The sequence below is a fragment of the Pelodiscus sinensis genome, chromosome 14, assembly GCF_049634645.1.
Source record: "Pelodiscus sinensis isolate JC-2024 chromosome 14, ASM4963464v1, whole genome shotgun sequence".
NCBI lineage: Eukaryota > Metazoa > Chordata > Testudines > Trionychidae > Pelodiscus > Pelodiscus sinensis.
This window is the reverse complement of record NC_134724.1, coordinates 25277200-25301565: the sequence shown is the minus strand read 5'-3', so window position 1 is coordinate 25301565 and position 24366 is coordinate 25277200. Positions and strand designations below refer to the sequence as shown.

At 43.1% G+C, this 24366-nt stretch overlaps 1 protein-coding gene across 1 annotated transcript in view; it reads left to right on the top strand.

The window, feature by feature from the left end:
- Window positions 1–6088: 6088 nt before the first annotated feature.
- GNB5 (G protein subunit beta 5) overlaps window positions 6089–24366 on the top strand; it is a 31789-nt gene continuing 13511 nt past the window's right edge. The window contains exons 1-6 of the mRNA XM_075897255.1: window positions 6089–6457; window positions 12198–12334; window positions 16170–16211; window positions 17105–17181; window positions 18791–18923; window positions 23498–23641. Coding sequence (XP_075753370.1) covers window positions 6346–6457; window positions 12198–12334; window positions 16170–16211; window positions 17105–17181; window positions 18791–18923; window positions 23498–23641 — 645 coding nt within the window. The 5' untranslated portion in view covers window positions 6089–6345. The remainder of the gene's footprint in view (window positions 6458–12197; window positions 12335–16169; window positions 16212–17104; window positions 17182–18790; window positions 18924–23497; window positions 23642–24366) is intronic.

Genomic DNA, 24366 nt, shown 5'->3' with positions numbered 1-24366 from the left:
CTTCAGTTTTTAAAATGGTTATGAACAGGACAGACAGCTTAAAATATATGGTGGAAAAACAATTTTTGTAAATGCGGAGTCCTTCTGAAGCTTAATCCGTTGTTACGTGTCATTTGATTATGATGGTTCTGTTGCCATTATCTAAGCCAAAACCCAGAATAAGACATTGCAATAGAAAAACATTCCATGCACTATGACAGAAGGATGCTCCTGTCTGTTTCCTCATAAATATATCACCCACAGGGCATGTGCAAGTGATGATTTATCAAGCTTTTGAGATAAGCTGCTGAGAGCTTATCCAGCCTACAGCTGTCTATATATTGTCTAAGATCCATTAGCTACTGAGAGAGTACAGGAAAGGTTTGTCATCTCACTGTCATGCACTCCCCCTTTCTCCTCTGTCTCTTTCAGGTCTCTCCCTCAGCAAAGATGTGTGACCAGACCTTTTTGGCAATTGTGTTTGGTCCTTGTGACAAGTGCTCTAAAGAGAAACCCCTCAGAACAATTTACATCAAATCAGAACAACTCAACTACTGTGCACTATGTGTGGAAATGGTATGTTACAGCCTTTGCCAGAATGAATGCAAAAGTAAATAATGTGACAAGGAGGGGTCAGATGAATTTGCAGAATTCAGTTAGATATTACTTGGATATGAAACTGAAACCACATAGGGTCCCTGCTCTACTCCAAATAAAAGCCCTAGATGGAGAGTACCCAATGACACTCTGAAGGGTAGAGACAAAGTCAACTTTTTGCTCCCTATTTGGAAAGTGGCTAGCTGCTTTTTCCCATATATGGTAAAAGATCACACACGCGATCTGTGCAAGTAAAAGTGCCTGACTAAATTCAGCCCTGGCATAATCATACACAGCTCCACTGAATGGATTACATGGGAATTACACCAGACCTCTATTTTGCCCATTAGCTTTAAAAAAAATAAACTCTGGATGAAACCCCATGAGGTTCTTGTAAAAAGCAGTTTCATAAGAGACCAGTAAATACAACTTTCTTAAATTATCACAATGAACCTGAATGTGATCCACAACCTGCCTGAACTTCTACATGATCCATAACCGATTAGCCATACTACTTTGCACAATGATCATTTCATTTCTCACAAGTTAGCCCGGTGCAAATGAGTTTCGTACTTGGATAGAGTATTCAAAGAAAGGGTATTGGAGAACTTATAGCCATGGGAATTAATTGTGAATTAAGGAGCACTGTGTAGTCAGAAGGCCCTGTCTTCTGCATAAATTTCAAAAGTGAGACCGTGAACATAGGAGCCCATTTACATCCCTATTCTTACCAAAAGGGTACTGTCACCATGGTGTCCTAGCCAAGTTCCACGGCAGATAATTCTGTTCTGCCTATCTGAATTCCCCATGTAGTATTAATTGGAGAAATTATTCTTCTTTGCTTGCTACCCTGTACTTGTGTAGTAGTGTTGAGCAATGTCATTTCAGTGGTGGGTACAAAGAACCTTGCAAGAATGCTGTGAGGCTTACTTAGCTATGTTTACAAAGCCTAGTCAGAGCTTTGGATCAGAATGAGACTGCTGAACCAGTAACTGAGTAAGATGCAGTGAACACAGCTTATCAGCTGAAACTTAGCACATTCTAATACACTAAAACTGGTGAAATAAGTGCATGTAGATATAATGGCTACAATGCAAACAACCTCTTCTCCTCCTCTCCATTTGCTTCTCTTGACTTTGAATATGCCACTTTATCTCAGTTGTACCTGGCCAACACTGTATAAATACCAGTTTACGCAGCAGATTTTTCTGACAACTTGATAGACTGCTGAAACTGCACCAGGAGACTGTTTTCCATATTAAGACTCTTGCAAATTTCTCTCTGCTGCTTATACCAGGGAAGGCAGTATCTTACTGTTTGGAGTTAGGCCATAATAGAGGTTATTAACTGGAAGCAAACTGATGCTTCAGTCAGCATTGCCTCAGCACATTGAATCTTCATAACACAGGGTATGTTAGGCCCCCTATTAAAATTGGAGAAAGATAATTGGTAACAGCAGCAGGACTTGCTGCATCTTGCTTATGCATATTTATTTTGCAATATAGGTTTTAATATCAATATTTATCATATATATAGCTCTGCATCTTCTAACTTCTGTATAAGCAATAAGTAATGAGCTAGGGAAAAGTGTAGGTTCATGGACAGGGAACATTAGTTAAAAAGAGATGAGGGGGCTGTTTTTTAAAAATGCCTGCTTTTTTGTACATGGAAAATATGCACAAACATTTAATTGTGCAATGCTACTTTGCAATGTATTAAGACTGCATAAAATCAGGAATTTGTGTGCATAACTGGCTAGTTTCATGTCAGTGGTCAATTCCATATGCAATTATCAGGTTTCAATATACAAAACAGTTAATTATACATACAAATACAAGACCCAATTGTTCCCATGGGATTTTAAAAATCCCATTCTATATGATTCTTCCAAAGCCATGCCATCAGTGGCAGATGCAGGATTACAGAATTTAGGAATTCCTGGTTTCCAACCATGTGTTCGGTTCATTAGGCCGATTGGCTTTTATGCTAGCTCACCCTTTATTTCTCAGGTCTTTCTTTACCCATCTAGTTTTGAAATGTATGGTAAGCACAAGATACCCCAAAGGGGTTGTGCATCATGTTTTTGCTTTTTTCATTCTTTTAGGATTATTCTATATCCAATCATTCATATTATTTATCATGACATAACTATTCAAAGTGAGCCACTGGCCAAACTGTTCCATGATGGAAGTACAAGTCCTGGTTCCATTGCTGAGTTTTGCATGTAAGGCAGAGATTCTGCCATGCTTACATATGAAGAATACAATGTATCCTCCCCCTAATTATAGCATTTTTCCTTTAAGTAGAGGATGAGTTTTCTGAGTATTTACAAGTAGAGCATTTTAATTTTATTTAAAATGTGCCCTTAAAGGTACTTAGCACCTGTCAGACCATTTCTTCCTACTGTCTCCCAAATGATTTTAACACAGACTTATCAGCCTCTCCATACTGTGCAGACTCATTAAGCATTTGCCGTAGTCGAAGACCTTTTTTTAGGCTTAATGATCCCCTCCCCAATATTCTTCATAACAGATTGTTCATTTTTCAGTAGAGTTGGATTAGCAGCAGGTTTTACAGAGAATTCCACACACATCACTGCCTTCTTTCACACTTCCTGCCATCGCCCATTGTTCTCCATTGGAATGGGGCCTACCTAGCTTCCATGATGGCAGCTTGGCTTCACCCTCATTGGGAACAACAGGAGGGAGCGTCCATTTTGCAGATGATATCTTTGTATCTACATTTCCACTGAGAACAATAGAAAATGGCAGCTGGGTGATGAACTCAGAGATGGAACTCTCTGTAAAGAACTCCATTTGTTAGCCTTCAAGTTCAATAACCTGCCTTCGGCAGCAGCTGGTTAGTTAATGCTTCTGAGGAGAGCAAATCAAACCCTTCTCCCCACAACAGACTTGATCAACTGTGTAATATTGAACATGAGCTTACAGACTGGCTTTGGTATTACTGCCTTTGTCTGTAAAGCTATCCAGGTCCCTTTTAAACTCTATTTGACTCTAGAAACTCTCACAACAGATGACCATGTGATTTGAAATCAATTTGAAAGGATTCTGAATTTGGATTTCAACACAAAGACATTGTGGCACTTTAACTGTTGCCCTTCCTATTTCAGACTAAACACTCCCACAGCAGAATGAATTCTGCAAACATAGGCTAATGACTTGCTTAATATTCATTATGGTAATGAATAATTAATTGCTAATGTATTATTTGTTAATGTTAAAAACACATTGACTCTAGCAGAGATGGGTCTATGGGAGGGAGAAACAAACTGCCAATTTAGACATTATTAACTAAAGTCTCATTTAGTAAATAATGTGGCTTTTTTGAAAAACTTTGACTCAACTGTATGTTCTCCTCTATATTTGTCAACCAAATCTGGTTTATTTTATGGCAAGCTGCAGAACAGCTCTTCTCTAACCTGTTTTTTTAGCCTCGCTAGTTGACAGCCCAACTTTTAATATCCCAGGGTTTGCTTGGGTCAGTTAAATTTTTCTCCTGGTTTCAGACTCACAAAAGATATGTTCCATTGTACTTAGTACTAGCCTGAGCTGTAGTTGATACAGTTCTACTTCCTACCCACCAGACAGAACTTGCTTTTCCCACTGGATGAGAGGTGAGCAATCCGTTAAGATGCAGCATGCTTCCACCTACATCTCAGGTCCAAAGAGTTCTGCCCATTCCCACCCACTAGTTCATTTTGAGGAGTACCACACTTACACCCCTTTTTCACCTTCCCACATTGGGACCCAATATTCTCTGCAACTTTCACTCACAGGAGTAATCCAAATGTAATCAATCTGGAATCTGCTATAAGCACTTTGAGACTGAACTGAATTGATGCTGTGAGACTTTGGCATCCGATGACTTTGATGCCCTCAGTGCTGATTTTCAGCTTCTCCCAGGAGAGACTCAGCTCTTTACAGGACATGAGTTTTAATTCCTGTACACAGGAGATCTACTTAGTCAGATAAGTAAGGCAGCATGGTGAAGCACTGATTTGGCATTTCTATGCCCACCATCTCAAATGCAAGCAATATCTCAGCTGCACTCCAGATTCTATTTTGTCCCCATAGAAGTCAGTAACAAAACTTCCATTCACTTCAGTGTGGCCAGGATTCTTTGGCCTTCAAAAGCTGGGCATCTGACATAGGGCAAATTCCTTTATTAAATGGAATTGATTCTCCAAACTCCTCTCCCAACCCACCCATTGCCTCACCAAGTCAAAAACAGTCACAGTCTTTAATTTCATATAAGCAGATTTAATTCTTCAGATACCAAAACAGCACAGGTTAGAACCTTCTTGTCACTTTCTTGCTTATTAGCAATAATGCATTTGTTCCTCTGACATCACTTTAAGAGTACTGCATTATCCAGTGAGTAGATACCAGTTAGGAAGTGGGTGAGTGCTGGAAACTATTTCCAAAATACCATTTATCCTGGGGAGAACAGAGTGCTGCATCCCCAGTCAGCATCTGTGCTAACTCTTGACGGCAGTTACACCTTGAGCATAGGGATGTAGAAGAGAAACTGCATGAGACAGAACCCAACTGTGTACTGCTGTTAAACACAATGAGACAGGGGCTTTATTTTCTCCTGGGGCCTCATACTTCATCCAGGATGTGCGCACAGACTAAAAAGCAGCTGTGCTTACTTCACATCTCACATTTCAATCCTGGACCTTCTCCAGATTGAACAATAGTCACTTAGTTTGTCCATTTTCTGCCTGAGAGACAATGGGAGTCAATATTAGATCAAGGCCAATTAACAAAAGCAGAAGAGGCTATTTTCAGGAAGCTCCTTTGCAGAAAGACTACAAAGCCCATTTACAGCTGTCCTCTGCAAAACAAACATAAATCAGTTACAGCCTCAATACATCAGAAGCATTTTCTCACACACATGCATAGGCCACAATTAAAGATGGTGCTGGGCAAAATAGTCACAATTACATCAAAATCAGGGATTTATTTGTTTTGTTTTGATTTTGCAAAACACCCATTTTATGGGGGGAGAGAATAATAAACACGTTTATTTTTGTGGCATGTAATAATCCTGATTGTTTTCAACCAAAGCATTTGACAAAGAAGGGGTAAGTATCAGGAGCGCCATTCCACCGAGACACAGAGAAGGGGATGGAGATTTCTCTCTGCTGCCTAAGAGATCTGGATTTCAGGGGGCCAAATCACCAATTCAGTTTTAAACATCTCAGCCCCGCTGTCCAAAGGTCGAGGGTTGGGGGGCTGGAGACCTTGCCAGGCCTGGTACCTTGATCTCTGGTCCTGTTTTTGAAGACAACCCTGTGAATTTTTAAAATCTCACTTGTGCCAGGTTCACGAGTTTCAGCAAACCCCACAAAAGCCTCTTGGCACCAGCCTGGGTGGGATGAAATCCCGGGGCTGAGAAACAGCCTGGCATGGAAACGCTCCTGGGGGAAGTGTCGGAGAGCCCCAGGGCTGGGCAGGGGCTTGAGCAGCAGCCAGCCCGGAGCCGAGGCACCTGCCTTTAGCCCAGGTGGTGCCAGCCCGTCGCTCCCTGCACGGCGCCCGGCGGGGGGGGGGGGGGGGGCGAGCAGGTGCTGAGGGCTGCACCCAGCAGCACGAGCCTGGCCGCGAACGTCAGCGCGCGGAGGGGAGGGGAGCCCCGCGCGGTTCCCAGGCTCGGGCGGCGGGAGCTGCGGCAGCATCCCTGCGAGCCGGGCCCGCCAACCCCTCCTCTCCCTGCCTCTCCCCGCCCGCCGCCTGCCGCGCCAAGATGGCAACCGAGGGGCTGCACGAGAGCGAGACCCTGGCGACGCTGAAGAGCGAGGCGGAGAGCCTGAAGGGCCGCCTGGAGGAGGAGCGGGCCAAGCTGCACGATGTGGAGCGTGAGTCGGGGGCAGCGGGAGGGCTGGGGCGCGGCCGGGCCGAGCGGAGCTGGTGCCTGGCCCGGGCCGGTGGCGGACCCCGGGCGCGTGGCCCTGCGGGGGGAGAGGGAGCGTGTCCTTTGCACCCCGTTCCCCGGCCCGGGTGGGGGGTGGCGCTGAGCCGTGCCCGGGCTGGCGGGGGAGGGGAGGAAGAGGCATTGCTATTGCTGCAGCTGCTCATTGGCTGCTGCTGTGATTCAGTAGCATCCCTGCGGGCGGCAGCAGCGGCCGGGGTGAAATCCCGGCCTTGGAGTCAGGGGGAGGTTTCCCTGCGCCTGCCTCTTGTCCAGTATTTCATCCCTGCGCGTGGCTCCCAAAATCCCAACCTGCTGTGCCCGGGTACCGCTCTAGGACTTCCCAGCCCTTCTGGGGGCCAGATAGCTAGCGAGTCCACTCCAAGCCAGCACTCCTACCAGGCTCCCTGGGCACTAGGCAAGACAGACACACATAGTCCTGCACAATGTGACACCCTTCGACTCTGCTTAACACAGAATAATGTTCAAAAGCTTCACGGAGTAGCCGAGTTAGTCTGTACAGGATAAACTTAAACAACAACAAATAATCTGGTAGCACCGTAAAGACTAACAAAATATGTAGAATCTGTAGATGATATCATGAGCTTTCATGAGCTGTGCCATCTGCATGTTTTGTTAGTCTTTAAGGTGCTACCAGACTATTTGTTGTTTTTTAAGTTTTTACAGAATAATGTGACCTTGTTGGCCTGAAATCCCAGAGATACGACACCTTATTTTTATTACCACTCATTCATTTAAAAAATGTTACACGTATAAATCGTCACATTTTTCTTGAAGTATACGGTTGATGTTACTAGTGGGGTTTTTGGTGGGCTTATTACAACTTTGTTCCTCCTGTTTCTGAAAAAGGGATACAGAACTGTATCTGCTGATTTATGTGATCACTATTTGTTACTCTCTGTAAATTTCAGATTTTTTAAAAAAATACACTTGTTTCTTTTCTGTCACACATGAGGCATTTTCTTGCCTAAATGTGATTATCATAGGTTTTGTCAGTATCCTATTAATAGGAATCATTGAACAGAGATGGCCTCCTCACAGAAACATTGCCATAATCAGTAGTCTTGCAGTATAATTGCTACAAGATAAGCAATAAGGCCTCAGTTCAGCAGACCACTTGAGCATATGCTTAAAACTGTCTCTATTTAATTATATATATGCTATTTCTTAACTTTAATTGTGCATACTCTAATTGTAAGTCTCATGATGTTTGTGGAACACTCTTTTCATGTTTACTTCATAGATCTGTAAATTAATGGGGTTTTTAGAACTTTTTTTTATGAAGGCTGTGTATGTTACCCAAGGTTTGATTTTCTTGACAAAGTCTGTGACTATTAGCATTTTTTCCCTTCATAGGAGGGTTTATTTTGGGTCTTTTTTCCCCTCCCCGGTGTGTTCACTCCTGAGCAAAACTCCTGTTTTTTTGTTTTTGTTTTTACATAGATTTGGGTCTATGTTGATGGCTCGTGGTCTTCCTGTGCTTTTAAACTATTTCCAACAGCTATCTCTATTGGGAAAATAAATAACTTCCCTTTTTATCTCTTAAAATTATGACTAACACTTTTGGTAATGACAAAACCATGATCCTTCCCCCCCCCCCCCCATTTTCCTCCAAAAGAAACTGCCTGCCTTAATAGCTTTTCTCTTCTTTGTTCAATTTTATTTTGAATTGTAGCTCTTTGAAAAATGTGAACAGACATCTGAAGCCTTTTTATTTGACTTGCAATCAGGAAAACTCTCAGGGTTAATTACAGTATTGAAAAGTTTGGATTAGAAATATGAACAATTATATTGTCTATGTGATTTATAGATTTTAGTGCCAGCAGGCACTTTTATAATCATCTAATCTGACATGACCTCTTTCCTCCCTCACATTACCTGCATAACAGAGGCAGAACCCAATAATTTCTGCATCAAGCCTCATAACTTCTGTTTAACTATAGCATACTTTATAGAAGGATATCCAGAGTAACTTGCAATATTCTGTGCTCAATCCTTCATCTTTATTTGCACAAACTACCTTTTGTGACTAGTCCTGGTTAGTGCATTAGAGCTATTCACCCGAGTCAGAGCTGCAAGGTCACACTCATAGTTTGCAATAGTGTCTTTAAAACTATTATAAATATTTTTAAAATTTGTATATGTCTGTGAAGTCTTTTTAGGGCTGCTATGAGTTTGCTTTGGTTTCAGAGTGTAGGATCAAACTTCTAAGAGAGTTATTTGTACTAAAGTAGGCAGTTCTGCAGACTCAGTGTTGCATTAACAGAAAGGAAACGTATGGCTAATGGCAGTAAGATGTGTTTTATTTGTTAAGCCCTGGACACTGGCATTTGAACCTAGCCTTGCAGCTCCCATAACAACCTCCAGCACTTGTATTCTGATTATAGTATTGCAGGATCTCAATAGAGCGTTTGATTGGCTTCACTTGATAATGGTGTGCAGGAGAGGATGTAATTTTTCAATAGGTTTAGCTGATGCTTTTTGGAAAGGCTGGTTTGCTTCTGACCCCTCACAAAGATCAATCTGTAATGGACGAATTGTCAGGAATAATGGGCAGCAATTTAGTTTCCTTGCTATGTGAGATTTAAGTCCCTTGTAAGGCTATGTTTGTAGCTAAGAGCATTATTTTCAGCCCCTGACCCAGTCTGCAAGGCTGATGATTATTGAAAAGCAGATCCATAAGAAATCAATATCAGATGTAGGCAGAAATTGCTCAGCTGACTGTGAGCCAAAGAGCCATCTTTGTAGAGTAAGGGTGCCCGTCCTACTGCTGTGACAGCCCTTCCCAGCTCATATGCTTTCTCACTGCTGCTTAAACAAAGGGCAAAGATTTTAGCTGTGAGTTTTCTGAAGTAATTCTAATTTAGGGCTTGATTCTAAAAGGTACTGAGTTACCCGCAGCTTTCATCAATGGCAATTACATCTACCCAGAGCATTCACTCATCACCAATGGGATTGACCCAGCACTCAAGCTCCAAGTCACTTGAGCTAAAAAAATCTAAAGTCCAGATACAATTGTGTTGTTATCAATGGGAGTCTTCCCACTGATTCTAGTATGAGTGCAGTAGAAACATCTGATTGACTGATATAGGCAACCCACTAGCAAGTGACATGTGGCATCCATTGAATCACACCAGCGTGTCTCTGGATCAGGTCCTCTTTAATCTCTGGGGCTATGTCTACACTGCAGGCTTCTTGCACAAGAACTTTTTGCAGAAGATCTTCTGCAAAAAGTTCTTGCACAAGAGCCCGTCCACACTGCCATGTGTTTTTGCGCAAGAGAGTGTCCGCACTGCTATGGACACTCTTGCACAAGAACGCTCTGATGGTCATTCACAGACTGGCCATCAGAGCACCTGTGCTTTATCCGATAGGGGTTTCTAGCGCAAGAAACCCTTGTTGTCCATCAGCATGTGCCTTTTTGCACAAGAGCTCTTGCACAAACAGGCTTATTCCTCATAGAAAGAGGAATAACTCTTCTGACAATCTACTGTACTTTTTTCTTGTGTAAAAACGCACTTGTAGTGTGGACGCTCTGTGAGTTTTAGATGTAGCCTCTGCAGTGTAGATGTAGCCTGAATCTGGCTATAAGGCTGATTTAGAGCACACAGACTCCTATAACTCCTAGTCTAGCCTATAGCTTAGTGGTCTCCAACCTTTGTAAGCATGAGATCGCTTTTTGAATTTCAGTACAATCCAAGATCTACCTTAGACCCAAACATGCTTGCCCCGGCTTCTTCCTACCCTTCTCCAAGGCCCTGGCCCTGCTCACTCCATCCTTCCTCCCTCCCTCCCCCATCCTCACTCACTTTTATCAGGCTGGGGGCAGAGGGCTGAGGATCTGGGGAGGGGATGCAGATGCTGATCTTGGGCTAAAGGTTTTGGAATGTGGGAAGGGTTCTGAGCTGAGGTAGTTGAGTAGCAGGGGGGTTCAAGGTGCTGGCTCTGGGAGGGAGTTTGGGTGTAGGGGGACTCAGGGCTAGGGCAGAGGTTTGGGGTGGAGGAGGGGTTCAGGACTGGACCTGGGATTTGGAATGTGGGCTCCAGCTGGGCACCGCTTACCATGGGTGGCTTCTGGGTGGTGGTACTGGGGACTAAGGCAGGCTCACACCTACTCCCAAAAGCAGCCAGCAAACTCTCTCCATACCTGCCCCTTCCCGCTTTGTGGAGATGGGGTACAGGATGGGGGAAGGGCAGGGGCACCTCAAGGCAGAGGGCAGAAGCAGCATGGCAGTGCTGAGAGGGGCAGATGAAGTGTCTGCACTTGACAGCCTCCCGGCCAAACCTGTCAGAATCACCTGTCAGAGGCTCCAAGATCTACCAGTAGATCCCGATCTACTGGTTGGTGACCACTGCTGTAGCTCACGTAGCAGCCCCATTCCCTCCAGGCTCCTTGCAAAATGTTTTAATGCTGGTAAAGCCACTAGATCCTCATAAATGCAGATACAATGTCCCCCTCTTACTGTGGTTTTCTAGGGCCAGCCCAGATTCCTTTTGCTCCTGTATGAAAGAAGCAATTTTGTATGTCTTTACTGAGCTCTTGCTAGAATGAACATCACAGAAACAAATTAGACTTCTCAACTAATGCCCCCCGCTGCCATTCATCGGGGACAGTTACAACATGAGGTTTTAGGGGTGCAAAATGGCTTTGCACAGTGCCATGAGTGGGGTGGATTTCACAGTGAGGTGCCTTTGCATATGCATTGTTACAGCCACGTCCTGTTGGAAATCTGAACTTATTTATAGAAACCCCAGCTGGAAAGAAATAACTTAAAACGTGAGAACTCAAGCTGGAAGATTTTACTTCAGATTCTCCAGAATGAATAGAAACTGATCCATAAAGCCATGTATTTTTAGAAATAAACCCTTGCTATTCTCCAGACACAAGTGAAGTGAAAAGGCTTTGTTGTTTGTTACATTGAGGCAGGTTAATGTCATAAGATATGACGCTATTAAAAAAACTGCTCAGCCACTCAGCTTATGCAAGGGCACGTATGGCAGCTGGCACACACGCTGCCTGTGGCTGCCAGTGTGAATTCCGAGTGCAGATCAAACCTGTGATGGAAGTCCAGTACTTATATCACCTTTAGGTCAGAGCTGCCGCATTAAAATGTCCTCTCATTGCTAGGGCTGAAGTTATTTTTAAAAAGAAGCATTTTATAACATTGAAAGGACTTTAGAACCACAACAATCATTTGAGACAAAACACTGTATTAAAAAGTAAGAGCTGCAAAATTTTATGATTGCATATAGTATTTCAGTTAAAAAAATTATCAACAAATGTAAAAAGTCCTAAATAATGTAAATGAATTTTTGGTACATAAACACATTCACAACCTTCCTCTCCCCCCAGTGAACAAAACCTGGTATGCCAGATGGTTTGATTAGATGACATTCTCTAAGGAGTCTTCTGTTTTTAATAGCAATGCTTCTGTGAAGAATACTATACTATACACGTGGTTAGATATGCTTCAAGTGATCCTTTAGCGTCTGATCTTGCAAACACTCACATGACTAACAACTCACCTGTATAGACTCATTGTGCTTCTTGGAATGACTCACATGAGCAAAAGTCACTCCTGAGTTACAGTATCAGTGTTTGGAGGACCAGGGTTTTAATACAGAGCAAACATTTGGTGAGTCTCTTTATGGCTAATTCTCCACAGTTCATCAGGTGGCCGAACGTGTGGAAGCACTAGGTCAATTCGTGATGAAGACCAGGAGAACTCTGAAAGGCCATGGCAATAAAGTCCTCTGCATGGACTGGTGCAAAGATAAAAGACGAATTGTGAGCTCTTCCCAGGTGAGTTATTTGAAGTCCATGATAGCCAGGCACAATTCTTATAGCTACACTAGGTAACATAAATTGGAAATAATACCTATGGTTAGTCTAAAAGCTTTTATGATGCCTAAAGCATTCTTTTAGTAACATTTGTTCAGAAATCATAAACCAGACTACTGAATAAAGAATATAATTCTGGTAAGCATTAACACACCTATTGAAGGTGATACTTTAAAGACCCTTCTTCCATTTTTCATGCAGAATTTTTCCAGTGTCCACAGTCATTTAGCACACAATATTACAATGAGCTGGTTTGAGATCAGATGCCTCTTATTTTTTATGGACACTCAATATGCAGCACACTCTCATTTGGAAAGAAAGAATTGGAATGAGGAAATCTGAAAACATTTTGATTCTACTAGAGAGGTCTCAATGTGATCTGTGAACATGAAATCCTTTTTGTGGTCTGGAAGATTGATGGGACCTTAAAGAAACACTCAGCCAGCTAGAACTACTACAAATATTTGGACATTTTGAGAAACAGTTTGCAAGTCTGTTCAAGATCAGTCTTATGTTCAGGGGGATGGGAGACGTATTGAGATAAATGCCTGTCACTGGTTCACATTCTGAATGGTAATGGCTGAAACTTGTTACATCTGACAGCTGTTTTCTGGCCTTTCTGAAATGAGTTGCTGTCTCAATCTAGTGCCTACAGGATAGAATAGGATATCTGCATCACAAAACCACCATGAGAATTACTGCTGTCTGACACCATTCTTGGATGTCTCAGCCAGGAGACCAAAGATTGAACAGTTAGTAATCTATTTTTTTTTGAAGTGGTGAAGTCTCTGTGTGTAGGTCTGAAAGCAAAAAAGAGAGGCTTATTCCACTTTAAAAATGTATCCTGAAAAAATGTTTCTGTGAACCTGCTTGGGGTTTTAGGTACTGTATTAGCATTACAGGAAAGTGAAGTTTGTTTTCTGTTTGATGACACTTGCATAATTTCACTTTGCATTTTTTAAACTTCTATTTTAAGAATTTAATGAGTCCAGGGAAATAAAAATAGCTGGTTGCAAACAAAATTCACTTTTTCCCAGTCTGGAATGTTAAAGGATATTATGCCAGTCCACAAGATAAGATGATTATGTAGCATGCTATTGATTGCATGTTCATTCTTATTGTTAGGTTACTTGGGTAATTAAAGGTTAATTAAGAGTAGCAGTAGAGAAAAAGAAGGGAGTAGAGGAAGGATGGAATGGGGAAAAGCAGATAAACAGAGTGATGCGAGGAGCAGATGTAACTGCTCATTTGTAGAAGAAAAGAATGAATACAAATTTATTCAGATGGTTGTTTCTTGAGAAGATCAAGATCCCCATGGTAAGTCTGAGGACAGCTCCTTTAAGGCTACATCTATCCTGTGAGCTGAGAGTCCCTCGCTGACCACAGGCTCCATCCTGCGCTGCCACTTTAAAATGCCATGCGGAGCCCAGGGTCAGCTGGAGTATTCCCAGCTGACCCTGAGCTCCGCACAGCTGCTGCTTTGAAACACCGAGGTGGCGTTTCAAAGGGACAGTACCGCACAGCTGATCCCATACAGAGCTCTGTGTAGCACTGCCCCTTTGAAACGCCGAGGTGTTTCAAAGGGACAGCGCCGCAAGGGGCTGACCCCAGGCTCCATGCAGTGCTGCTTTGAAATGTATCAAAGTGTTCCAAAGTGGCAGTGCTGCACGGAGCTTGGTATGGGCTCCATGTGGTGCTGCTGCTTTGAAGTATCTTCTCTTCCTCCCCCCTCTTGCTCCCTCTATCTGATAGAAGCAGCAAGGGGGGAGGGAATTGACTAGTCAACTAGTCCTTAACATACTTAATCGTAAGCTAAGTCCCCTCTAAGCTGTGCGGCCACACAGCTGAGCTTCCTATTAAGCCCTTCACAGGGGCTCAGGGCTGCAGTGGGGAGAGGTGCCTCTCCCAAAGCTGCTATGGCTGGGGAAGTAGTGCCCCTCTCTAGCAGCCCCATCACAGAACTACTGTGGCCAGGGCAGCTCTGTACTGGGGCCAGCAGGGAAGTGGCCAGCAGCAGGTCCAACTCCTAGGCAAGTGGCTCTGGGGCTCTGTTTACTGTCCCCTCCCTGAGCACAAGTGGGAGCTTGTGGGGGCAGTGCTTGTGGAGTGCTTGCAGGTGAGAGCAGTGCATTGCAGAGCCCCTTGTTCCCTCTCCCCCAGGGTCAGACCTGCTGACCACTTCCAGTGCACAGTGTTGTGCCCTAGGATAGGCAGGCATCAGGCAGCTTGCATTAGTGCTGCTGACCTGGAGCCTCCTAGGTAAGCCTCGGTCTCCACCTTCTGCCTCAGCCTGAGCTCTCCCCAAATCTGGATTTATTTACCGCATCCCAAACGTCTTATCCTGGCCCCGCCCCACAGCCCACACCCTTGGCCAAGAGTAAGGATGTTAAATTGTGGTTAACTGACTAGTCGAGTAGTCGATGGAATATCAACTAGTTGATAGGTACTTTCACATTCCTCCTTTGAAATGTGCAAGAGCCCCTGCTGGGGCTCTTGTAAATTTCAAAGGAGGAATGCGGAACTCCACGTGCATCCCAGGGCCAGCAGGAAGTCCCACTGACTCAGGATGCATGCGGGGACTCTTGTGCATTTCAAAGCCTCAGCACCCTCATGGAGCCAGAGGTCAGTGGGGGACTCAGAGTCCCCCATTGACCCTGGGCTTCATGCTGTGCTGTATGCTGCACGGAGCCCATGGTCAGCTGGGGAGTTATAAGCTGACCCTGGGCTCCACGATGCTTCCCCTTTGAAACACTGAAGCAGCATTCAAAGGGGCAGCACTGCACAGCTGATCCCTGACTTAGCTGTGGGGCTCTGCCCCTTTGAAATGCCACTTTGGGGTTTCAAAATGGCAGCGCCACACAGCTGATCCCCGGTTCTGTGTGGCACTGCCACTTTGAAGTACCCCTTCTACTGCCTCCTTTGCTGCCTCTGATAGAGGCAGTAAGGGGGGGAGGGGAGAAAATCGACTAGTCGACTGACTATAGTCGACTATCCAACTAGTCCACTCCTTAGCATCCTTAGCCCAGAACCCATACCTCCTCCAGCTCCCCAGCACTGAGCCTCTCCCCAAATCTGGAGCTCCCTCTTGCATCCCAAACTACTCATCCCCAGGTCCACCCCACAGCCCACGCTCCTTCCTGTATCCCAACCCCCTGTCTCAATTTGCAGCACTCTCCTGTATTCTGAATCACTTGGTCCCTCATCCCCAATTCCACTCCAGAGCCCATACCCCCAACCAGCACCCTTACCCTCACCTACTCCTCAACTGCCCCGGGCCAGAGCCTCTTCTCAGGCCCGGAGTTCCCATTTAGAGCCCATTCCCCAAACCCTTGACCGCACTCTTACCACATGCCGCCCATGTGACTTTTGTTATGTGATACATTATCTCTATAGTAGTGCACATAACGAATGTCATTCTCCATATGGACATAAGAAATGAGCAGGAACACTGGAAATCAGTGCTAAGACTGATCTTTTTTCAGAGGCACACTGGAAAAAAGGGTATTTATCTCCACACAGGGCTTATCTATCTCCATTTGGCCATGCGTGTGAGGGGGGATGGTGCAGCGTCATTTTGCATTTAAAGAAATAACTCGCCTAATTAAGTGGCACCTCTGATTCAGAGCACACTGCACTGTTGTGAACAGCAGTGTTGTAAAGGCAGTGACATATTTCCAGGGGAAATAGCATGTGGGATAGATGCTAACAGCAGTGCTTTACCCTGATCTCTGAAATATGAGAGTAAAAGTATTGTCTGAAGTCTCCAATTTCTCTCTCCATTGTGTGTTGAATTTAGGATGGGAAGGTGATAGTGTGGGATTCCTTCACTACCAACAAGGTAAGTGGACTTCTGCAGTTTCTGTACATAAAGCTAAATATGGCTGCATGCATGGATGTGCTAGAGGTGGGAATGGTAGTCCTTCCCTTTCTGTCTTCCTTAGTGCACCAGAGCTCATGGCACCACTGCCTCGGCTCTCCAGCTGAAGCATGAGCATACCACTACTCTGGGCACCAAGAGGTGCAAAGCAGGGCTGGCAAAGTGTAGGCTACACCTATAGAATACCTATAGTGATTGCCATGAGTATGTATGTGCCCTGGCATATTGGACCTCTTGTATTTTCTCCTGCTATATTTAGCCATAATATTCCCTGATTTTCCTACATGAGTGATGCTGATCCCTCTTCACCCCCCCCCCCCCCCATCCCCCAGTGTAGCTCAAGTCTGCATAGCCTTAGCAGACATTGTAGCTAATAAAGAGTATCACTGGCATTAGAAAAAGCAGTCCACTCTAATTTACATTTGAAAAAATGCTGCAATGACCATCCAAAATGTCAATAGTTCTAAAGCTTGCAGGTGCCCAGGATCTTACACAGTTATCCTGAAGTAATCCACAGCCAGTCATAAATTTGATTAGCTTTGTGTTGGGAAATAAACCTAGTGGTATTAAGAAATGCGTAACTTGGCAAATGTGGCTTAATTCTCATTCTCATAAATCCTCCTGGTTTCACAATGAAAGCTGATTTTGAATTGCAGCTTGATTCTGCATGGTTCAAATTTACAAGCAAAAATATGTTAAAATGGACAATCTGATTTGTTGTCTATTTTCATTAAACTCAACAAGGTGTCATAACAGCATTTGAGCAATTGTGTGGTTATTTTAACAGCAATTAGTGACATGGTAATGAACTCAGAAGTTCATTCTTGAGATGTAAGGAGAGTCTTATGTTTTAGGAACATGCGGTGACTATGCCATGTACTTGGGTGATGGCGTGTGCATATGCCCCATCTGGATGTGCCATTGCTTGTGGGTAAGTAGAAGCTCTTGCAACTTCTTCGCTAGAAATCTGTAACTTTGAGCTCAGGGAACATTTTCCAGTGTTGGCAAACCTCCCCCTTTCTTCAAGAATACTTTAGAAAACAATGTGGAATTCCAGGGGAAAGGCCTGAAATTTTTTTCTGTCAGTAAAAAGCAACTATCCAAATTAGTCAGCTGATTATTATTTTCCAAAATAACAACAATCTGATTAACCCTTCTTTACCCCTCACTGGGATTGTTTGGTACCTTAACAAATATTGAAAGTGCTATCGTTTGGATGCTGTAAGCAATTATGAAAGTGTTACACCCAAAGGGCCTGGTTCTGTCCCACACTGGTTCATGTGGATTTAACTCCATTGACTTCAAAGGAGTTAGTTCTGATTTATACTAGGGATGATAGCTATTGGGTAATTGAATAGTCATGTAAGCACATGAAATCTTTGCAGTTACATGACTATTCGATAGTCCTAGGGGCAGGGCTGGCAGCCAGTGCGCTCCAGCCCCACTCCCAAGGAGCCCTCTGCCATGCCACGCTGCTGCCTCTGTATTAGGGGGAGCTAGTGTGTGAGGGGAGCCAATTTAAAAACCAGCTCCCCTCTCAGACCAGCTGCTTTCCATGCCATGCTGCTGCCTCTAGTACCCACACAGCAGCACAGGGTGGCAACAGTCCCTGTCTGAGTGATGGGAGAGACTCCAGACAGAGGGGGGCGACCTGCTGACAAGAGCTAATTCCCAGTGCTACTGGGAGGAGGCACCAGGGCGGTCAGTCATGCCCCGTGACAAGCACTGACAGCTAAAAGTATCTGTTCCATATGAATTAAGTCACATAGTAATCAAAACATGCAATATGGGCCTGATCCAATATGAGTATGTTAGCAAAGGGAGTTTCACAGTATGTGCAGACCTTCTAGGTCTTGTAGGGCCTTACAACCATATTAAGTTGTGTGCAAATGTAGTAATCAAAGAAACTGAATGACTGCTTTTGTCATCTCATCATTAGATCATGGTACCTCAATCGTTAAATACTTATTCCAAAGAATTCTTTTTCAGCAGCAAATATTTTCATTGCCTATTTTCAAGTAATTTTGAAAGCATTATCTTCAAGCCATCAGTTGCTATAGTGACTTTTTCCATAGAAGATGTGCCAAATTCAGTAAGTTGGATAAATGGTAATACCATGAGAGTAATATTAAAGATGTGCATAATTCAATTGGTCAGTTGACTTTCTTCATAAGATTAACTGGAAGGTTACTTGTCTGTTGTTACCTGTTGTGACTTGTATCGTATCAGTAAAGCCTGAATAGACTGTGGTTCACTAAAAAAGCAGTTTATTAATTAAGTGCAGGTAGTAAATACTTGTGACTAGGTCCTCAGTCCCACTTTCAGTTGTTCATAAATTTGCCACAAAGAAGCAGCTAGGGATTCTCTTAGCGTACGGGAATCCCAGATGGTGTAATACAATGGAAATCGACATTTGTCAGGATTTGGTGTTGCAGAATATTTAGTATATTTCGCCCTTAAGTTTGTTTCTCATCCCACTTTTTCTTGTCATTAACGTTTTAACTGTTTTCTCTGTGTCTTTATTTTATTCTCAACTTTAGTGGCCTGGACAATAAATGTTCTGTGTATCCACTGACGTTTGATAAAAATGAAAATATGGCTGCAAAGAAGAAATCTGTTGCAATGCACACAAACTACCTGTCTGCATGCAGCTTCACTAACTCAGACATGCAGGTAAATTTTACATTCAGGTACAGATTTCTTGTCGGGCATAATACATAATCCGTGATCTGGATTTATACTTGGTGCTGCATGGAGAGGCAAAGCACTTTTCCTAGCAGTAGAGATGTTCACCATGCCTAGTGGAGTTATCATATTCTGTGCAAGGCAGTGGTTCCAGCTAATTAGGGTACTGTCCATCTCTCCTAGATGCTCCATAAGAATCCGCGGATTCATATATAATTGTGTTATATATAAATAAAATCTAAATCTATATATCCCCATTGTATATATGGTGAGCTAAAACAGAGAGGCCAGGTTACTTGCCAAAGGTCACACAGGTAGTCTGTGGCAGATCAGGGAATAAAACACACATCTTCTGAGTGCTAGTCTGGTGCCTTCATCATAAGACCATCCTTCCTATTTAGTAAATATAAAAAAACCCACTTCTTGCAAGATCATGAGCGTATGTGGGGATGAAAGAATCATTTGTCCCATTCTAGTTTTAGAATGTAACGTTCTGCTCAAAATAGCAAAATAAAAGGGATATTTTCATTGTTATGCAGGCTATGAAGTCTGGATAGAAAAGATAATGCTTTTGTCCTTGGCTCCAGATATTTGCGACTCTTCCTAAGGAAATATTAGCTAGGATTGCTTCTATTTCAGAACATGAGCTATCCAAGGGTGAGCTGTTGTTTGCCATTATGTGGTTGCAGTAATGAATCTGTGATGCTGATTCAAGTCTATTGCCATGGAAACGGAGGAAAGTCAAGGATCTACCCAGAGTGCTCTAGTGTAGTTAATTGTGGCCTTACAATGCAGGAGTCCAGTATAATTAGGGCAGAGTAAACATGAAGTCTAAATTAGGTGGAATGTTATTTGTACAATTCAAAAATAGTGTTTTGTTTTCCTGATTATACCTATGTGAACCATGGCTCTTTATTTTTGTAGGTTTTTTAGTATTGTCTCTTCATAAACAAGCAGTGAAAACAGAGTTTTCCTTTTATGTTCATGAAGAGTAAAATAGATATTATACTGAACAAATTACTGTTTTTATTATTAGTGTAGCATCAACCATGTACTTAGGTACTCTAGATATACAGCTATGAAGGACCTCTGATGCAAAGGGCTTAGTCTAGCTTTACAATGAAATTGAGTTTGGGGGATCAATAGATGTTTGTTTTGAGTGATATTTTGTAGTGTAAAGTGTTACAGTGTAATATATAGCAGTGAAACAGAGAGAGATCAGAAACTCCAACCCACATTGGCAGTGCAGCCCTCCTTCGGGATGCTATTTGTAGAGGACGGTTGAGAAATGTCAGTCTCTTTCTGGTATAATGGCCCTGGGATAAAATTACTTTTAAAACAATCAGGCTATGGTGTAAAATATGCATAAACAATGCAGAGCTTTCCTCAGCACTACTTTTTGGTTAAACATTAGGCATTTGGATGCACTGAGCAGCTCTTTTTCTCCTGGGACACATCAACAATGGACCTACTCATAGCCATGGAATAACCCCAGACATGACTCAAAGGCCCCATCCTGCCAGGAACTGAGTGCTTTATGTTAATAACTGGGAAAGCCTCCCATCGCTTTGTGGAAGGCACACAGCACCTTCACCGGAGTAGACCCTCCCATGTAGCACTGGGAAAATCATGTTGTCCTGTGCCAAGCCAGCTGCACAGGCCTTAGTAATAACAACAACAGTACTTGGGGATCTCCTAGTATTTTACACGCAAGGAACAGACAGATGGTAAAAAAGTTGGAAATTGAAATCAAGGACTCCTGAGTCACCGTCTTTTCCTCAAACCACTAGACATGCTCTCACCTCTTAATTACTGTGAAGCATTTCTAGTACACTGCACAAGCAGAGAAAGCAAAAGTACGGAGTCTTTTGTGAGCCTCAAAATATCCTAGCATTTCAGCCTAGGTTTCTGTGTTGTTGTAGCTAGCACATTTTTATTATTGCAAGGACGGGAATGAAGGTTTTACCCAAAAGCTTGGTAAAATGCTGCCTATTACCACAAGGTGGCAGATGAAGGCACTTGATTCAGTGTTTCCAGACTTGCTGTGAGTCAAGAGGACTAAAACATGACAGTCAAAGCAGGTCTTTCACTCCATGTTTTTGTATAAGAATAGTTTGAACCTGACTTCATAAAATTTCCTGTGTAACCATGCTTATTATAAAATATAATGAAAAGCTTTGTGTTGAAAATGGATCACACCCTTAAAACTTCTACTGGCCCCTCCCTGCACATCCTTCTATGCTACTCATTTGGCTATCAAAACGGGAAATGTCATCTGCCAGACTATGGGCAATCTCCAAGTTTCAGCCCTGAAAATGTAACACTTCCTCATAATACAAAAATATATCATCCTAGAGATAATTTAAGATTCTATTCTGCACCCTTAATCCCATAATTTTAGCACATCTTTGCATATAATGAGGACAACAAGACTCAAAAGAGAAACTACCCTGCAATTTTTACAAGTGCTCCTGTAACTATGGAAGGGTAACCAAATCTGAACTTTTGCCAAAACGGATCTGTTTTTAACCCATGTGTGGCCCTATAAATGACTCTTTACTTCCACAATTATTTTTTCCCTTGCAGAGTGACTCATTTTGGTTTCCAGTTACAGCTGGGCTTGCTACAGGTTGGACCTCCCTGGTCCAGCACACTCAGGATCTGTCTGGTACCAGATGAGGGATTTTTCTGGCCCTGGGGAAGCCATTTCTGGACCCCCTGCTGCTGGCCCTCTCTACTCTGTCCCCATCCTCACGGGGTTTCCTGGATCCTCCTGCAGCCCAGCTGAGCCATGCACCTACTCCTGCCCCCTCCACTCCCGTAGCCCAGCTGAGCTGCCAGTGGGCTACGCGTTGTCCCCCCCCCGCCCCCCCACACACCTGCAAAGTGCTTGGCTCCTGTCCTCCCCACCCTCAATAGCACACTGGAACTCTCTGATCTGGGAACATCCATGCTCCTTCCAGACAACAGATGTTGCTGGATCAGAGAGTTCTAGTTTATAGAGGTGCAATCTGTAGCAATTGCTTCACCTAAGAATTAAAAAATTGGGTGTGATCCATTTCTCTTCCATTGCTTATCTAGTGAGAGCCATCTTATCAATTAAGTTATGAGCCTTGTGATTTCTTATTCTATATACAGGACCAAATCATCAGATAATATTTCAGCATACAAAAAACTGTGATTGTGTAAGAGCTGCTGATGGCCACAAGGATGTTTTGTAACAATTGAGGGTCATCATCAGGATGAGAGTAGCTGTTGGCAAGGTTCAGTCATTACATGTCCAAATCTAGTCACACGTTAATGATTTAGATTTTAGGACATGTGATGGACTTGCCAAACAATTGCTGGTGTAAGCTAATATACACAGAAGATGCCACATTCAACTTATCTGTAATTTACATGGATTTTGCTGGCTCCAGACCTGTCTGTTTCAAGAAGTAGAAAAAGAGAAACTTCAAAAGTTTATTTAAATCCACAAACTCTTCCCTTAACCCTTTTTGGATTCTAGTTTCACTAATGTGAACAGGGCAGATGTACCTGGTGGGAATGGAAATACCAGGAGATCATAAGCTTGGATGCCCTAGATGATGTCTCACTCAAACAACTGAATAGAATTAAACCTTTATATTAATAGGCTATTGCAACATTCTGTGTTCTTCCCATCACTCTGCCACCTTCCTTTTGAGAAAACCATGCTGAAATCCATGCTGGTTTTCTGACTCCAATTAAGTTCAGTATAACTTCAAGAATTACAAACACCTTAGGAATGGAGGTTGTTTATAAAAAGTTTACCAATGAACATTGACTTTACACAGCATTGAAACTCTACTATGCAGGAAAAAACTGCTGCTTTTTACCATCTTAATTTACCGTGTCAAACCATTTTTTAAACTTTTTTCCTTTTATTTTTTATTAGCTTATTTTTAACGCAGTACAGTACTGTGCTTTTAATCCCTTTTGGCTCTGCTGCTGTGGTGTATGGTTTGCCAATCAGTTTGTAATTCTGATGTTCATAACTCCAAGGCTGTGTCTAGACTGGCTAGTTTTTCCGGAAAATCAGCCGCTTTTCCGGAAAAACTTGCCAACTGTCTACACTGGCCGCTTGAATTTCCGCAAAAGCACTGACGATCTCATGTAAGATTGTCAGTGTTCTTGTGGAAATACTATGCTTCTCCCGTTCGGGCAAAAGTCCTTTTGCGCAAAAGTTTTGTGCAAAAGGGCCAGTGTAGACAGCTCAGATTTGTTTTCCACAAAAAAGCCCTGATCGCGAAAATGGCGAGCGGGGCTTTTTTGCGGAAAAGCACGTCTAGATTGGCACAGACGCTTTTCCACAAAAAGTGCTTTTGCGGAAAAGCGTCCGTGCCAATCTAGACGCTCTGTTCCGAAAATGCTTTTAACGGAAAACTTTTCCGTTAAAAGCATTTCCGGAAAATCATGCCAGTCTAGACACAGCCCAAGATTCTACTGTAAAATCCAACTCATTGTGTGTGAGAGGCACAACAGTTTGAGTGAATTTCAGACTTTTATGTGATATACTATTGCTCTTTCCTCACTTATCATAGATCCTGACTTCAAGTGGAGATGGAACGTGTGCCCTCTGGGATGTTGAGAGTGGGCAGCTTTTGCAGAGTTTTCATGGGCATGGGGCTGATGTTTTGTGCCTGGATCTGGCTCCTTCTGAAACGGGAAATACATTTGTGTCTGGGGTAAGTGAGATTTTTATTGTATGTTGTAAAACCAAGGAAGGTAAAAGGAAGGGTACATGGGGAAAAGAGGAAGTTTGGGGTCTTGTTTAAAGAGAAGGGTAGGATACTCAAGAAGCTGATCAAGAGGATAACAAACCTTGTGGATAAGGGGGAAGCGGTAGACATGGTATCCAAAGATTTTAGTAAAGCATTCAATACAGTCTCTCATGGCCTTCTTATAAACAAACTAAGGAAATACAGCCTAGATGGGGCTACTGTAAGGAGGATGCATAACTAATTGGATAACTACTCTATGAGAATGGTTATCAGTGGTTCACAGTCATGCTGCAAGGACATAACGAGGGGTTCTGCAAGGTTCAGTTTTGGGACAAATTGTGTTCAAAATCTTCATCAACGATTTAGATTATGGCATAGAGAGTATGCTTATAAAGTCTGCAGATGATACTCTGTTGGGCAGGGTTGCAAGTGTTTTGGAGGGGAGTGTCATAATTCAAAATGATTTGTACAAACTGGAAAAATGATCTGAGGAAAATAGGAGGAAGTTCAATAAGGATAAATGCAAAGTACAGGCAGTCCCCGGGTTACGTACAAGATAGGGACTGTGGGTTTGTTCTTAAGTTGAATCTGTATGTAAGTCGGAACTGGCGTCCAGATTCAGCTGCTCCTGAAACTGACCAGCGGCTGACTAGAGGAAGCCCGAGGCAGAGTTGCTCTGCCCCGGGCTT